General features: G+C 38.2%; 5 protein-coding genes across 5 annotated transcripts; 1 reads left to right on the top strand and 4 right to left on the bottom strand.

Moving 5' to 3' along the window:
- Positions 1-44: 44 nt before the first annotated feature.
- LOC137580399 (minor histocompatibility antigen H13) lies at positions 45-1858 on the bottom strand. Its single transcript, XM_068294420.1, has 3 exons — positions 1549-1858; positions 628-1487; positions 45-562 (listed from the first exon to the last, which is right to left on the bottom strand). Exons 1-3 carry the CDS (start codon positions 1771-1773, stop codon positions 427-429), a joined length of 1221 nt encoding a protein of 406 aa, XP_068150521.1. The 5' UTR covers positions 1774-1858; the 3' UTR covers positions 45-426.
- Positions 1859-2032: 174 nt separating this feature from the next.
- On the bottom strand, positions 2033-3030 carry LOC137581160 (protein D3). Its single transcript, XM_068295343.1, has 2 exons — positions 2582-3030; positions 2033-2523 (listed from the first exon to the last, which is right to left on the bottom strand). Exons 1-2 carry the CDS (start codon positions 2933-2935, stop codon positions 2104-2106), a joined length of 774 nt encoding a protein of 257 aa, XP_068151444.1. The 5' UTR covers positions 2936-3030; the 3' UTR covers positions 2033-2103.
- A 115-nt stretch (positions 3031-3145) lies between these two features.
- spict (magnesium transporter spict) lies at positions 3146-4655 on the bottom strand. The gene is made up of 2 exons (XM_068295342.1): positions 4285-4655; positions 3146-4215 (listed from the first exon to the last, which is right to left on the bottom strand). Exons 1-2 carry the CDS (start codon positions 4571-4573, stop codon positions 3347-3349), a joined length of 1158 nt encoding a protein of 385 aa, XP_068151443.1. The 5' UTR covers positions 4574-4655; the 3' UTR covers positions 3146-3346.
- Positions 4656-5182: 527 nt separating this feature from the next.
- On the top strand, positions 5183-5722 carry LOC137581482 (ADP-ribosylation factor-like protein 16). Its single transcript, XM_068295732.1, has one exon. It carries the CDS (start codon positions 5183-5185, stop codon positions 5720-5722), a length of 540 nt encoding a protein of 179 aa, XP_068151833.1.
- A 90-nt stretch (positions 5723-5812) lies between these two features.
- On the bottom strand, positions 5813-8089 carry BBS8 (tetratricopeptide repeat protein 8). The gene is made up of 2 exons (XM_068295376.1): positions 7167-8089; positions 5813-7089 (listed from the first exon to the last, which is right to left on the bottom strand). The coding sequence occupies exons 1-2, from the start codon at positions 7549-7551 to the stop codon at positions 5813-5815; spliced, it is 1662 nt and encodes a 553-aa protein (XP_068151477.1). The 5' UTR covers positions 7552-8089.
- Between the last annotated feature and the right edge of the window lie 7629 nt (positions 8090-15718).

Genomic DNA, 15718 nt, shown 5'->3' with positions numbered 1-15718 from the left:
GCAGTTTATTTTCAATTATTTCATATGATGAAAAAACTTTATACTTTTGTCTTTTTAGAAAAGAAATCTGGAATTCTATATATTTTTTCGCAAACTGTTGAACCTTAATTTTAACATAAATTAATTAAGATTTCTTATTCATACAATATAAGTTTTTAGTTGTTTGAAATTTCGTAAAAAAGAAGGTAAAAATAAGGTTACAACAAATTTGTACTTAACCGAAATTGAGAGTACAGGAAAATTATTATTTAGATCGATCGTCTTTTATATAGTAGTTGTAGTGGTAGTATAAAAACAAATGGTGGCTGGTGGAAAAATGGAAGATAAAGAGGTGATAACCAAGAAAAAAAGACTAAGGTAAAAGACTATTTAAAATTGCAGATGGAACGACGAATGATTTAAGCCCCCCCAAACACAGAGACCCTTTTACTTGGCCTTCTTGGACTCTTTCTTTTTGCTTAAACTGGAGCTAGTAGAATGATGCTCCTCTTTGTCTTTATTGTCTTTCTCCTTGCTTGGTTTCTCTTTCTTCTCGGGTTTGTCCTCTGGATGATCTTCATAGCTATAAAGTGAAAGGAATTTAAATTTTTCAAGTGATCTAATTAAAAATCATTTCAAAATACTTACGCAAAAAGGACCTTCAGTTCTCCCCGGATTAGAGCCACCAGCAGAGGTGTGCCCATGCAGGCGGGTACCAGATAAAGCAGGGCAGGTTGCGCATGCTTAAACACATGCATTACGAATATTGTGGCCAACAGACCCAAGAAATATGCGGCCAATGTTGAATAAAAGTATATTCTGGTCTTACGCTTCTTGCCCGAGGAAGCTTCATCGAAACGCAATAGCAGAGCAATGAATATACCGGGTATAACAATATCACCCAGGCCTAACATGGCGAAATTCGAGGCTCCCAGACCGTGTTCGATCAAATCCTGGGGAAAGACTAGCTTAATGGGTGCCTCAAAGCTTTTGGCCACTGTGACCATGACATTGGTGCCAAACACCCAGAAGATGTCATAGAAGAACAAACCAGACAGCAAAATGACACCAGTGACGAAATTGTTCAAATGCAACATTTCTACGCCATTGACAGCGAAGGCCAAACCAAAGAGGTTATTGGCCAACCAGTGTTTCTTCAGGAGATACCAAACGCCAATGCCCGAAGAGATGACCAGGCATACAATGTCGTGTGTGGAGAATTTATAATTAATAATATCCTCCTTGTGTTTGCCTTCGCCCTTGGTGAAGAGAATGTGGAAAGGTACTTTGGGGACTACGGCAGGCATTAGAGATGTTATCACAGGACTCAGCAGGTGGGCCAGGGCTATTACTCCGAGGACAAAGAAATAGCCGGTAAGCAAATAATTGATGTGAACCTTTTGGAATACCTTGAAGAACAAATACAGGCCAAAAAGTGCCGCGGAGGCAATCAATGGGAAATACATGGCATCCTTTTTAGTCATGGTATCGGCCTTTTCACCCGTCGACTGTGAAGCGTATAAAAAATACATTATCTTTGACAAAAGCTTTTGCATTAACAATAGTTACCTTTTTCAACTTGTGCAGCTTAACGGAACGTATGGAACCTAATATAATGGGTAACATAGCCATTATAACCAGACTTCCATATGCCACAGCCATACCCTCGGGGGTGGATGGCGGCTTCTTTTCGCTTGGTGTCGCTGTTGCATCGGCGGTATTGTTCTTTGCCGTCACATTCTCAAAGATGCCTTTTATGACTTCCTTGACAGTACCAATCACTGCATCCGCCATCGCGAGATCTTGTTTTCTAAGTTGTGTGTTTCTACGCGAAAATGACACGCAGCAGGAACACGTCAACAGTGCTGCCAATATGTAATTTGTGATGTTCCGCTAGTTCTGGCCAGATAGGCTATCGATTTCAACAACGTTGCCACATAGACAATTTCTACGTGAGCACTCACGGCACGACATTAATATATGTATATTCAATTCATTAAATAAGATTTTAACTTTTTAATTAAACATAATAAGAATATTAACCCAACACATGTTCAGACTTTAATTTGCAGTTTTATTTCTAGCTAGAAATGCCTTTATATAATAAGATAGAATATTATGAAATTAGGCACCCAATTGCTTATAAAGGATGGGTACATAATCATCAAATTCAGCCTGATAAAGATTTGCGGCAATCGGATCGCCCAAATTATATTTCTCAGCGAATTTGGCAATCTTAAAACCGCCACGATCGTCTCCACTATTGTTGGGCAAACGCTTCTCATCAAATTTCAGTTCACATTTCTGCTCATAAATAAGAAAAACGTAACGATGCAAGCCGGTTCCCTCTGGTGGACCTGAACCAATGTAGGCGGATAGTACCTCTCCCTTGTCGATTTTACCACCAGGAATGTTGCCCACCAGCCAATGATGCCACTCCCGGAATTTGGGATCCTTGCGGCTTGGTGCATCTGGATCGGTCATGCACAGAGTATAAAATTTCGAATCATCAGCTTCCCATTTAACTGAAGGCTGGTTCTTAACCTGTGGAAAAAAAAAAATTTCATAATTGAAAGATTATTTAATTTCGGATGTTCTTTACTTGTGTAGGTGTAAGAACCACACCGGGTTGGACGCTTATGCCGCCATCATATTCCACACAAGCCGTAGCCTTCGGGGCTTTGGCAATGACATCAGGCACTACACAATGTTCTTCCATATCCTTGGCAACCGAAGATGATGAATATCTACGAATAATAAATCTTTGCGGCTTGACAATGGTATAATTTTTAGCCGACGATAGCGATGAACTGCAGAATTTAATGGCTGCCGGTGAATTGACATTCACATCGGATGCAGCAGCGATTGAAGAAAACTTGAAGAATTCATTCGACTTGGGTGGCAAGGAATAGCGCCGGACCAGGCGATGCGCCAAGGCCGATCGTGCTCGGTTCATGCTGATCTTGTTATATCTGTTAATTGTTTAAAATAATTCAGTGATAAAGAAATTTTCGTGACCACTTTTTGCCATTCACCCTGGGACAATTGCTATCGATATAAAATTTATCAAATATGCACTGCGGTGGAAATTTTGAATTTTAAAAAAATTACTTAAGATAAAATGAATTATTTTGCTAAGGGGAAAAGCATAAAAACATTTCGAAACTTTTTATGAAAATAATTTGTTTTAATTCAACATATCGTTTTGTTTAATACTAAAAACTATATCTAGCGAATGTCGGGTATTAACAATTTATGAAGGAACAATTTTTTTCGGGCTTTTGTTTAGTTTGGAATGGGACGGGGACTGTGATGTTTATTAATAATGAAATCAGACCTGGTACCGCTTCCTTTGGGTCTGTTGGTGTCATGCCTTGCGAAAAATATCACTCGAACCATAAGAGAATCGTCTCTGGTCCTTGTCTGCGTGTCCATTTCCTGCGACTAAAACTTCTTCATCAAACTGGGACACTCGCTGCATTTTGGGTCGCATTAAACCTCGCACGTCATTCAGTGAGATATCCAGATCCTTAAATGCATTCAGCATGAATACAGCGGTAATGACAATAAGGAATCCACAAATATCACCCAATATATCATCGAATCGCATATTGGTAAACTCTTTGAATAATATCGCTGAAGCGGTAATTACCAAAGTTGTGAACATGACATAGTAAACAGGTGTAACAATGCTCGTATTGAATATATCCAATGCCTTGTTGAGATAATTCATTTGAATGGCTATAAATGTGATAGTGACTATAATCAAAAACCATGGCATCCATGTGAGGAAGACATTTCCGCCATTCGCAAGAGTCTGTCTTATAGCCAGGCCCAAGGCCTTGCAAGACATCACGGTTAGCGATCCAATACCCGAGCAAAGGAATATGTACACCACAACATTGGCATGACCATGACGGGGAGCCACAAAGCAGGCCACAAAAGCACTAGAACCAAATATGCATATAACATAGAGTATAAAAACTGGATCCTGTAACATATTAAAGAGCACTTGCAAATCCTCAATTTCCTTCTCCTTGGGCGAGTGAATCACAATTATCGTTGAACCCAATATGCATAGGAAACATCCGAGTTTACCCAACAAATTGAGTTTCTCGTTGAGGAAACGTGAAGCCATTACCGCTGATATGATAACACTCAGAGCACCCAGGGGTGTGACAAGGGACGCCGGAGCAAAGGCATAGGCAGCAAAGTTGGCCGCCTCACCCAGACCCACTGTAAAGAAAGAAATTGATTATCTGTTATTGCCCCTCCATAAAGACATTGTTCTTTTATTTTACTCACTTGTCAGCAGACCTGCCCACCAAATCCATTCCCTAAGGTAACCAAATCCTCCAGCTGCAGCTCGCACTTCACCATGTCGACTAAGGCGCAAAAGAGCCTTCTTTTTGATAATGAAACTGGAGCCAATGAAAAAACATGAAAATATGGCCAAACTAACTCCAATGTAGAAGTCCGTGTTGTAGAACGGAGCAGCCACAGTGGGTGCGGCTGAGTTCAAATTGGTGTCTGATGCCATACTGCTACTCCCACTCCCCGTCTGCTGCTGCAGTGATGAGGCTTCGCTATTCATGGTTGATCTTTAATCTATCCGCTCCAACCTCTTGTTTTTACTTATTTACAACAACTCAAGTTTGTCTTTTTAGTGATTCACTTAAATAGTGGGGGGTGGCCAGATAAAAATAGTGGCGGGTAGGGTTGCCAAACAATCGGTGGTACTATCGATATATAAAGAGAGACTGGCGGGCTCATGCAACGGTAAAGAAAATTTAATCTGAACGAGCGGAATTACATCCAATTTAATGGCTCATTGAAAGCATAGTCACCCGACATGGTGAGGTGTGAGCTGCAGCTGGAGGATTTGGTTACCTTAGGGAATGGATTTGGACATGCTGCAAATGTGTATAATCCCAAAGTTATGCGATTATCGACATTCTTGTTTTGAGGATAATTTCGGGTTCTCCAACCTTTACGAGTTCTTTAAAATTATTTCTAATAAAATATTTATTTCCCTTATAAAAGAAAATTAGAAGAGAAACGTTTCGTATCAATCGGTCTGCCCCAGATTGCGGATCCGTTTTCGGAATAAATCATCCTTATCCTAATTCAAATAAAACGTCTTTGCTGTTCTTTTTTCGTCAGCATGTTGTCATAGTTTTAGCTTTGTTTAATCAATAAAAGTATGTCGTCGTGCATTTGTCTGGGTCCCAAACGTGCGGGCAAAACGCATCTTTTAATGGCCCTGCAGGATCCAGATTCAATTGATTCGACCAGCTATTCGATGCCCACCATTGGCACTGGAATCTATCGAATTAATTTCCCTGTGCAGTCGCCGGCAGGTGATTCAAATCCCAATAAACATCTGCCAAAATCCATACAAATTCTTGAGATAGGCGGTAGTATGGCTCCACTGTGGCGTCAATACTTTGAAGATGTCAAAAAACTCATCTATGTGGTGGATACTTCCAATCTATGCCAGATCTCAGCAGCTGGTGTCCTCTTCTATTCGATCTTGACTGAGCCGCGATTACAGAAAGTCAACATTTTATTGGTATTAAGTAAAATGGATTATTCTTATCGCCAGATGCGTAATGAGGCATTACTTATGCTCCAAATGTCCAAGCTGCAGAAGCAAATCCGTCAACAGGTGACAATTGTGGAGGCCAGTGCTGTTACCAAGGTGGGATTAGACGAAATTTACCAATGGCTCCAAAGGCCTTAAACTATGAAATGTCTCAAATCTCGGTTAATAAAATCAACTGACACGGATTAAATTTAGTTTACATTCATTTAATGAATCTTTAAAACCATTTTACAATTTATAGTGCAAGTCCATAAACTGAATATTGCTGGATACTTCCAATGAATCGGGTGCCACATCTTGGGCGGCAGTTAGATAAGATTTAGCTGCCATTACATCACCACTTTGTGCAGATAAAACGGCCAAATTGTTCAAAGCAGCTCCATGACGGGCATCTGAGGTGAGACAGAGCTGGAGACATCGACGGGCCAGCACGTAATCACCAGAAGTTAAAGCGACAAAGCTAAGATTATACCAAACATCTGCACGCTGTTCGGCCAGCGAGGATGTCGATGCCGCTGTTACCAAGGCAAGGGCTCTCTGGAAACAGGGTAAGACCAAATCAATCTGTCCGCCATAAAGGCAACAAAGAGCTATATTACAGTAAAGCTCAACAGAGTGAACGCCCAGCGATAGTATGCGACGATAGTACATAAGAGCCATTTCCGGATTGTTATCATAGAAATAGTTCATGGCGATATTGGCCAATGCTTCGATATTTATGGGCTGAAGTTTGGCCACCAAACGATAGAGTTGCAAGGCATCTTCCTGCTTCTGTTCTCCCATGCTCTGATAGACGCGTGCCTGCTCCAATCTATAGGTGATATCAAAGGGTCTCTGATCCACTATTTGGCCAATAAGAACTAGAGCTCTTTCTGGTTGTTTAAGCCTCTGATAAACACGCGATAGCAACAAATATGTGTCCGGGTGAGGAAAAACATTCAAGGATTGCAATAGATAGGGCTCCGCACGTCGCGGATAGTTAAGGGCCAAGAGGCAACGACCCATTTGCTGTTGCCACCACCAATCGAAACGGGGTGAAGGTTCACTGGGGTTCGATGGCCTTTGCCTTTGTACCTCCATGACGGCCTGACACAAAGAATAGGCCTTCTGCACATCCGCCTCGTGATAGTAGAGAAATTGAAACAAGGCCTTGACCAAGGTCTGACGTTCGGCATAAATGGTTGGATTCAATCTGGATGCCTGATATAACTTTGATGTTGCATCGGCCACATTGAAAGCCGTTGCCGAGGTGCTTCTAACCCGAGCAGCGGTGCCACAACGTGAAACCGGGCGGGATGCCGAACCAGGACGACTCAAACTAGTGCCCGGTCGAGCCACTGCCGCCGCTGAAGTGGGTCTTGACGTGGTGCTGTTAAGCCGCCCATCACTAGAATGTCGATTCTTCATTAGCTGACTGGTCGATGGTCGCGGCTGGAAAGCTGTCTTGATGCTACTGCCTGGTCGGGCAGCAGTGGCTATTCTCTCGAATTCCACTTCCTCTTGGGCTGAAATGTGAACAAAAGCAGATATAAACTCTGACTAAAATATATACTAATATACGTACTTATATTCTATGACTTACCTTCATTGCCGGCCACATCATCTGCCTCCAAGTCATCCAAATAGACACGCTGGGTTAGGGCACGCATTTTTAATTGCCAAACGCCCTCCATCAGCCAAGTGGGCATGGCATTGTCTCCACCTGCTCGTCGAGGTTCGTTTCTTCGCCTGGGGCCAATGCGTTGCAAATTGCTACCGTATCTGCTGCTGCTGTTAGTCTCCCCTCCTGCCGCTATAGTTGCTGTTGTTGTTGCCTGATCCTCCTCCTCATCCTCCTTTTCGTTGGTGGCAAACATTTGGACATTGTTTTCGTGACCAGACTGCAATAGGGCGTTGCACATCTCTGCACATTGCTCATACGAACGACGGCGATAGAGAGAGACGGCTCTGAAATATTGTAGCTCCATTGTCCACCCGTCCACCAGTCAGCTCGTCCTACCGTCCCTACGTACCCTCGACCTGTTTGCTGTCCTTACGAAGATGAAGCTGTGTGGTTGCTGTTTCTGTTAATTTCAAGTGTTTGAATTCCTTGGGCAGCAGCTTTGCTGTTTCTTTTTTTTTTTTTTGGGTTTCGGTTTGTCTTCTCCTCTCTTCTCCCCACGCTCCGTCTACGTCTCTTCCTCTGTCAGTTTCTGGTTGGAATTTTCAAACCGGATGCGTGTCATTCCTTTGGTTCCCCACTCTTTTTTAAGGTCTTCTCGTTTTGTCTTTAGTTTGCCTTGAAATGTTGTTGTTGTTCTTGTTGTTGTTGCTGCTGCTGCTGATGATGATGGTCTTCTAATTTCTCTATGACCATAATTCGTTTGGTTATTTTGTTCTTTTCTTTTTGTTTTGGGTTGTTTTTTCTTCTGGTTTATATGTATGATGAGGTTTAATTTGTTTTTAAAATCCTTTCGTCGTTTTTCTGACTATTAGAAGGGTCTTCCGGTATGGCTTTCAATATGGTTGCCATGACGAAGTTGGCCATAACAAAATGACTCAGTAGTTCGATTTCTCATAGGGCCACTTTAATACAAATAACACAATCGGAACCAATTATAAATGTAGTATAAAAAATTAATGATCATTTAATTGTTGGGATTAATAGTTCATTAAACATCACATTTAAATACATTTAAGACAAATCCAAAACCATTTGATATTTTAAGTACATTTTGAATTGCATTGGTGTTGGTATAAGCTCCAGTAAAATTTTATTTTAAAAATAATATTTTTAAAATTTTTCCTCCCCCAATTCAATTTTAAACTCAATTATGCGATTGACCTGACATTTTGAACCTTAAACTCGATCCGAATAAAATATTGTATTTATTTAAATAAATGTTTATATATTAGCATAAATTGTGTCATTTATGTTTTATGTTTTGACAATTAAAAAGGACTAAATAACTACATATATATATGTCATACCTAGTCGGGGGCTCGTCCCCTCCGATGAAGCAATACTGAAAGGAAGTTCAGACGTGGATAATAGAAACGATTGTGGATAACGAATAATATTTACATATGTCCAATATATTATCACCTCTTTAGGTACTTTTCTTCTTCTTCAACTTTAAAGCGATAGTACAAGCTTATCCCTGTACCTAAGTAACTCTTTATCGTCCTACCGAAAGATATTTACATAGTTGACAAGACAGTTTTTAGACATTAATTAAGAAAATTTAACATTAATTGTCTTAAATTAAATAAATTTTGGGAAACTTCCATTTCTCTGTTCAACTCAAAAATACAATTTTAATTTTGGGATTTTCATGATGTGTCTAAATATTTACATGAATCTCTAAAAAAATTGTTTTTTTCTTGTAAAAGAATATCTAGGGATGTCCTGACAGTTTTATCTATCCAAATCCCTAAATTTTCAACCAAATTGAAACAATTTAGAAAGTTTTGTGACAAAACTTTTGTCATACTGTGAAAGGTAAAGATAGTTTTGAACTACTAAAAGGCTCATGATCCGCGCTTTTGGCTACAATTTCAGTTAGAATTTTCTCTTTATACTTTTACCAAAATTTTAAAATCATTTAAGCATGGATTTTTGTTTATAAGACAATAACTTGTTATTAATTTTAGTCCAAATTTCATATATATGAATTTAAGAAAAACTTAATATTTTGTTTTAGATTCTAAGTCGTAATAGATCCATAACCAAGCAAATAGGTGAAAATAAAAGTATGACAAATTCAATAATAATAATTCTAAGACGTTTAGTCTGCATTTAATAACCATATAACTTGTTGGTTGTTTTGTTTTTTCAATCTTCTGCCAAGGGTTGTGAGTAAATTCCTTTCAAGTCTTAACAAACGAAACGAAATGAATATTCAGGTGTGAAAATTAATGAAGTTTTTAGCACGTGGCACAGAGTATTGAGTATTTAGACCCGGTAATAATACATTCCCAGACGCCACTTACCAAAACAACACCATCTCCGTCTCCATCTTCATCTCCATCTCCTTCTTCATCATCATCATCATCTACATCATCAGTTCTGGCTTGTCTAATTAATAATTCGTTTACCGACTGTAAAATAAAAATTGTGATAAAAAAAATAAAGAAAAGAAAAGGCGAAAAAAAAAAAAAAAATGCTGACGCATTTAATATAAAGCCAAAATGCTGATAAGCGCAAAATATATCAAATATTCTTCTCAGGCCCACAAAAACCTTTTGAAAAGGAAATGACAAGATAATGAACTAAATACTACACATGTATCTATATATTTGTATGTATATATATCTACATATTTTGCATATATAACCTGCTAAAACTTTAAAAATCTATTTAGTGAATTATTCAAATTTTGATTAGCATCGAAGTTACGAACCGTGGGAGCAAAATTTAGAGCTAAAACCATCGAGCCAGAGATAGATAGAGAGAGAGAGATAGAGATGGAGTCTCAAGAGGGGAGAAGGTCGGAGGCTGAGGTGGTGATGGTGGAGGAGGCAGAGGAGGCTCTCTGTGTTGGCTTCTAGGCTGATAAATATTTGACTTTTGCATGCCAGCGCGATGAGTTCAGCATGAAACGATAGGGGGGCAAAAAGACTTAAGGAGGGTTGCGGCAAAGGGGGGATGCGGTGCCGGTGCCGGTCCCGGTTGCCGCTCATTTCATTTCCAAACATTTATCAACAAATATTTGGTGCTTATCATTTTTTTTGTTGTTGTGTATATATTCTGCCAGAGACTATATACATTCATACATATATCTCTCTCGATATAATGGCTCACCCCTTATCCAGCTGGTGTCCAATTTGTGTGTTTTTTTTGCATAATTTTTTTTTTTTTGCTGATTCTCAACAGCCCTGAACACCTGCCCCTGATGTTCGCCCAATGCTCAGCATCAGTTGGAGTCACGAAGTTTTAATACAAATTTTGCATAAACCATTTATTGCTCAATTGCTTCGTCATTATTTAGCATCTTGTGGCGATCCCATTTTGCTGACTTGACGCCAAATTGTGATCTGAAAATGAAATGGAGCGGCATCCCAAATGATATCATTCAATAATAGCAACTAAAAACATGATTGTTTAAGTTTTCAAACCTCTGATATCAGTTATCTGAAAATAAAACAATATATATGACAGTTAACTTCAAGAAATCATCTCGAGCGTGTTGATTAAAGATGATATCTTAAAGATATTCAAGATATATGGATATGTTTATATGTATTTTGTATAAATCTCTTGAGTAACTTAATCATCTTGCACAGGTTAATTTCAGTTATACAAGTGTTTACAATCACTTTTAGTTCTGTTTTTTTTCCCCAATTGTTAACAGACCTAGACTAGTTTTTTTTTAATTACTCAAATTCCACCTGACATATGGCTTGAAAATTCTGGGCATGTAAATTAAATTATTAATTATTATTACAAAGATACTTACCGTTAATGTAAGTGAAAAACAGCTTTCCACGTTTTTCAAATTTAATTAACTTTAGTTAAGTGTCCATTACCATTAGATGTAGGGTAAAAGGGTGAGTCCAGCCAGTAGATTAGGTACTAGAGTCGAATGTTGTGGGAGGATAAAAGGGGCAGTTGAATTTAACATATTAAAATAAAGATACTTAAGACACAAATATATCGTTTAATCTATTATCTAGTAAAGTAATTCAGTGTTAAGCTTATGTGTTTAAAACAGTGGCGGATCGTCGATAAGGCAATGGGGGGAATTACGCCTCCTTAAATCGAGTTGAACTTATGAAACTGGTTAAATTTAAACATCCTTGAACGCTACCGACCCTTCTCAATGTCCAATGCCTAACTGATGTAGCTTAAGCTACTTTTTTAGATTGACCCTTTAATGTAAGCGGAGGATTATTCAATTAACGGAATCATGGAAAGTGCGAAAATTAATTAAGATCAGATGCTCCTTTTCTAACTTTTCAAATTACAACGAAAGTTTTAGCATTTCTAGCATAAAATTTACTCTTCTTAATGTAATTTTGACTTCCTTTGGGGTATATGCATGTATGCATATTCGTAACCTTGCAAAGAAGGAGACTTGATGACATATCCTCATATATGTACCAGTAATTATATACTGGTATATACGTATACTTGATCAGCCATTCAGGATCAGTCCATCGTGATTTCTTGTCAAAAACTTGATTATTATTCTGGAATTTCTGTTCTGTTTTTTCTCCATTCAAACTTCTGACAGTGAGTCAATGGGAAACCCTGACAGCATTTCATGTCAATTGTTATGCTCTTTTGTGAAAATGTCATGTTTATTTCTTATCATTGAAGGGTACAAAAAGTTATATTGTTGGGGAAATTTCGTAAATGTTTCATCAATTAAAGCCGTAAATAAATCAACAAATAAATCTCAAGCGAACAGCAAACATGCGGTTCAATTCAATAGAGAAATGTGGTAAAAACTCTTTCGCTCAAACGCGTACAACAGTGCGTATGAATATAAAATTTCTTTCCTCATGTTGATGTACTTGGAGTATAATTGATTTAGTACTTTACATAGTTTTGCGGTTATATAGCCCCATTCCAAACTGAGCTGATTCCTATGACATATATGAGAACCAATTTGGTTTTATTTTTATTGATATGCAGCTGGTGGGAATAATGTTTAGTTGAGCGTTTGCGGTGGAGGATAGAGGAACTGGGAAGGGGGGATTAGAATAAACCACAATAAGCATTTAACTGACATGGAGATGCATTCGCTTGTCTTGGCACCGCCAATCCTGCAGCTTCCGTGGGGCAATATAAAAAACAAAAAAAAAAAAAACGCTCATTAAAAACATAAAAAAAGGCAGCTACTGTACGGGAATTGGTTGGTTTTGTTGATTTTCACCCAACTGAATGAGAGACGCAGAGCCACAGAGCCGCTGAGAGTTGGAGTGCAACAGAGAAGGAGATAAAAAGCTAAAGGAAGAAAAATAGCAAGAAAGCGGCAAGCCAAACAGGTAAGCCAACAACAACATCTTGGTCCCTGGTCCCCAGACATCCGTTGAAGTTGCGCACGCGCGGCAACGTCAACGTCGACGTTGGCGTCCAAACGCTGCCGCTGCTGCTTTTCGAAACTCTTTTTTGGAGCCTTCGGGCCTCCAAAGGGGCCTGCTACATTCAAGACTTGAATCTTGTGCCTCGTGTTAGTCTTGTTTTTGTTGCTGTTGCTTTTTAAATATCCTCTAAATTGTTTTGTAAATCTCACAAGAGGCATGTTCAATTTAAGCGAAACCAAAATCTTACTAAAAATTCGCTAATGTGGACATCTAAGTATTGAAATTAATTAAAAAGCAATAAATTTGTCTATTAATTGATGGTAGTTATTAACTTTGGAAAGTAAAGTGATAATCAAAGGCAGGCTAATGAAGGATCGGTAACTGAACTAGTGGCAGATCCTAGCAGGGGAAAATCAGGGAATTTTCAACGCCCAAGGCCAAAATTTGTATCTATCCAAAAAGAATATGCTGACAGGACGTTTTCCTCTACCAAAATGTTGAGCTAGATCCGAAACTGAACTATCAGCTTAATCCAAAGTTCAAGAACTTCACAAAGAACTGAGTATAACCCAAAACTAAGAATTAACATCTGGAACATGCCAAAATTTAAGTACCCAAAAGAGGACTTTCCTTTTCCCGAACTATGCGCTATATCGTCCACAGATATATATAAATATATTCATCTCAAAAATGAGGTTATTTTTTTCTAGGGTATTCCAAAAGTCATAAGCATTAAATTTTTATGTGCCAGTCAGGGTTTTAGTTGTGGTTGTTGTTGCTGATGATGACGATGCTAAAGATTGCAATCACGTTGCACACAGAATTTGTATCTGCAAGATACATCTGCGCCCCCAAGCTGCCCCAAGCCTGGCTTTTTTTTATTGCCCCCCCTCTTCCACACCCTTCGCGTTTGCTTTGCCCTGCATTTCATTTCATTGGAATTTATTTAGAACACATTGTTGTGCCTGTTGTTGTTGTTGTTGATCTTGTTGTTGTTGTTGTTGCTACTTTTATTGTTGTAGATTTAGTAGCAAAAACATTCAGCATACCAAAATCCCAAAAAAGGTAAATCACAATGAACGAAAAATCGATTGCAAGCTTGAAATTTCATTGCATTGAGCAATCTCCGCCTCCCAACTCTCCTCCTTCTCTTCCGAAAGCTGTTCGACTAGAAAAAAAAATATATATGTATATAAAGTTGGGGCTCTCGAATAAATTGAATCGAACGAGATCCAAAATAAAAGAAAATGTATCTTTCTCTCTGTCTTTCTCAACGATGGCTGGAAATGGAGTGAAAGTAGGCAGATTAGATTGCTTTAACAAACTTTACAACTAAAAGCAAGGCAAAAGTATTCAACTTAACTTCTTCAACAATGGTCAAAGCCCACAAAGGTCAAAGTTAATGCCTCCGTTAATACTCGATTCCCGATCAAGCAAATTCTATATTATTTTGCCTTTTTTCCAAGTAAATTCTCGCCAATTTCGACAACAACGACAGAGCTTGAAATGCCAGTCGTTCGACTATTCGATTTGAATAGGAAGTAAGTTAGTGTAACAAAAGTAATAAAAATACCTTTTGAAAACGACGCAGACAGCAGACGGCAGACGTAGGAATGACGATCAATCGATGTGAATGATGACGAGAATGGGAGTGATGAGGGCAGGGAGTGATGGGGGGGACGAGAAAAAGACGTCGAAAGAGAGGTGAAGCTGACGGGTCTTTCCATTAACATTATCGTGTGGCTCTTGGGGGCATGACTGGCCAACAAATATTTGGCCATAATAAAAAATAAAGCACAAAAACAATATACATACATATGTATAATAAGAAAGTCTCCGAATCAGGAAATACCCTAATAGTCCACAATAAACACAATTGATACTTAGTTTAATAATAATATTTGCAATATTTAATGGAAGATTGCAATCAAGAGGTTCTTTACAACCTAATTTAATTTGTTAACCAACACTGCTTAATATTCCGACCATTTACAGCAATTTAATTGCTGTTTAAAACTAAATAACTAAACTTATTACTGTTTACATGCTGTTAAAATCAATATCGTCAAATTAGAGCGAACCTTCCTGACCAACACTACATAATAGTGTGACCATTAAGAATAATTGAATAGATTTTATGCTGTTAAAATCATAATTGGCATAGAACTAAGCTTAATTTCTTGATTAGGTATTATTATATTATTTACAATTGTTAAATTGATCGCTTTATTTGGTTAAATTCTTGCCCAACACTACATAAAAGTGTGACCATAACAATTTAACTGCTTGTGAGTAGTTGAACAAACTATAAACTCAAGGTCAAATCTATCTAAATCCATATTTCCTAATTAGCAACATGGAAATTAATCTTTTTGCCTTGTCAAACACTCATTTTAAAGATCTAGTAGATTTAGTAAAGACTTTGAAAAACAAATATAAGTTTATGAATGTTTTTGGCATAGTTGCGATAGTCTTTTTTTTATTGTTGATATTAAACAGGGTATACAAATGCGACAATCGTCGTTAAAATATATAGATATGTACAGCTGCGAACTTAAAAATAGCACCACTTGCTGAGGTAATGTATTCAAAGGATTCCCTAGGCTTATTTTAAGGTTCTAGGAACATGTGAATATGTTTTTGAACGTAAAATACTTTCTACTAATGGAAGCAGAAAAAAAATTCTATCAAAATCCAACGTTTTCAAAGATTTTTACAAAAAACCTTGATATACTCAAAAAATACCCGAAACTAAAAATAGCACCACTTGCAGTATTTTGCAAAATTCCGTTAAATTTCGCAGAATTGCATAGCAAAAAACACATATTTAACAGTCCCTGGTTCAAAGTCGATTTTAAAAGCAACAGTACTACAAAATATCCGAGACTTTTAGATATAATGGGTCGGGGAAAACACTGCCCCGGGAAAAAAGCGAAACGTCATCCAAAACCAGGTTTTGGAGAAAAAATCGGATCTTGAAGATGGAAAACTGGTTGGTACTTCCAACAGAGTGATCCGAATAGCGATCTATTTGAAACAGAAGCCTTAAACTCGCAGACGAAAGCCAAGACTGAAGCAGCAAGAAGTCGGTCCCTTAATGCGAGAGAGCAATAAGGATTCTGT

This window comes from Drosophila tropicalis, unplaced genomic scaffold (genome assembly GCF_018151085.1).
Source record: "Drosophila tropicalis isolate 14030-0801.00 unplaced genomic scaffold, ASM1815108v1 contig_845, whole genome shotgun sequence".
In the NCBI taxonomy this organism is placed as follows: Eukaryota; Metazoa; Arthropoda; class Insecta; order Diptera; family Drosophilidae; genus Drosophila; species Drosophila tropicalis.
The sequence above is the reverse complement of the archived record's forward strand: the minus strand, read 5'-3'. Positions and strand labels throughout refer to the sequence as shown.

Excerpts from the sequence above, each read along its gene's own strand:
- BBS8 (XM_068295376.1), bottom strand. The coding sequence starts at position 7,551 with ATGGAGCTACAATATTTCAGAGCCGTCTCTCTCTATCGCCGTCGTTCG. Across the intron at positions 7,090-7,166 it reads TGATGTGGCCGGCAATGAAG|CCCAAGAGGAAGTGGAATTC; the intron begins GTAAGTCATAGA and ends TTCACATTTCAG.
- LOC137581160 (XM_068295343.1), bottom strand. The coding sequence starts at position 2,935 with ATGAACCGAGCACGATCGGCCTTGGCGCATCGCCTGGTCCGGCGCTAT. Across the intron at positions 2,524-2,581 it reads TGGTTCTTACACCTACACAA|GTTAAGAACCAGCCTTCAGT; the intron begins GTAAAGAACATC and ends TTTTTTCCACAG.
- LOC137580399 (XM_068294420.1), bottom strand. The coding sequence starts at position 1,773 with ATGGCGGATGCAGTGATTGGTACTGTCAAGGAAGTCATAAAAGGCATC. Across the intron at positions 1,488-1,548 it reads AGCTGCACAAGTTGAAAAAG|TCGACGGGTGAAAAGGCCGA; the intron begins GTAACTATTGTT and ends TACGCTTCACAG. Across the intron at positions 563-627 it reads GAACTGAAGGTCCTTTTTGC|CTATGAAGATCATCCAGAGG; the intron begins GTAAGTATTTTG and ends TTCACTTTATAG.
- spict (XM_068295342.1), bottom strand. The coding sequence starts at position 4,573 with ATGAATAGCGAAGCCTCATCACTGCAGCAGCAGACGGGGAGTGGGAGT. Across the intron at positions 4,216-4,284 it reads GTGGGCAGGTCTGCTGACAA|TGGGTCTGGGTGAGGCGGCC; the intron begins GTGAGTAAAATA and ends CTTTCTTTACAG.
- LOC137581482 (XM_068295732.1), top strand. The coding sequence starts at position 5,183 with ATGTCGTCGTGCATTTGTCTGGGTCCCAAACGTGCGGGCAAAACGCAT.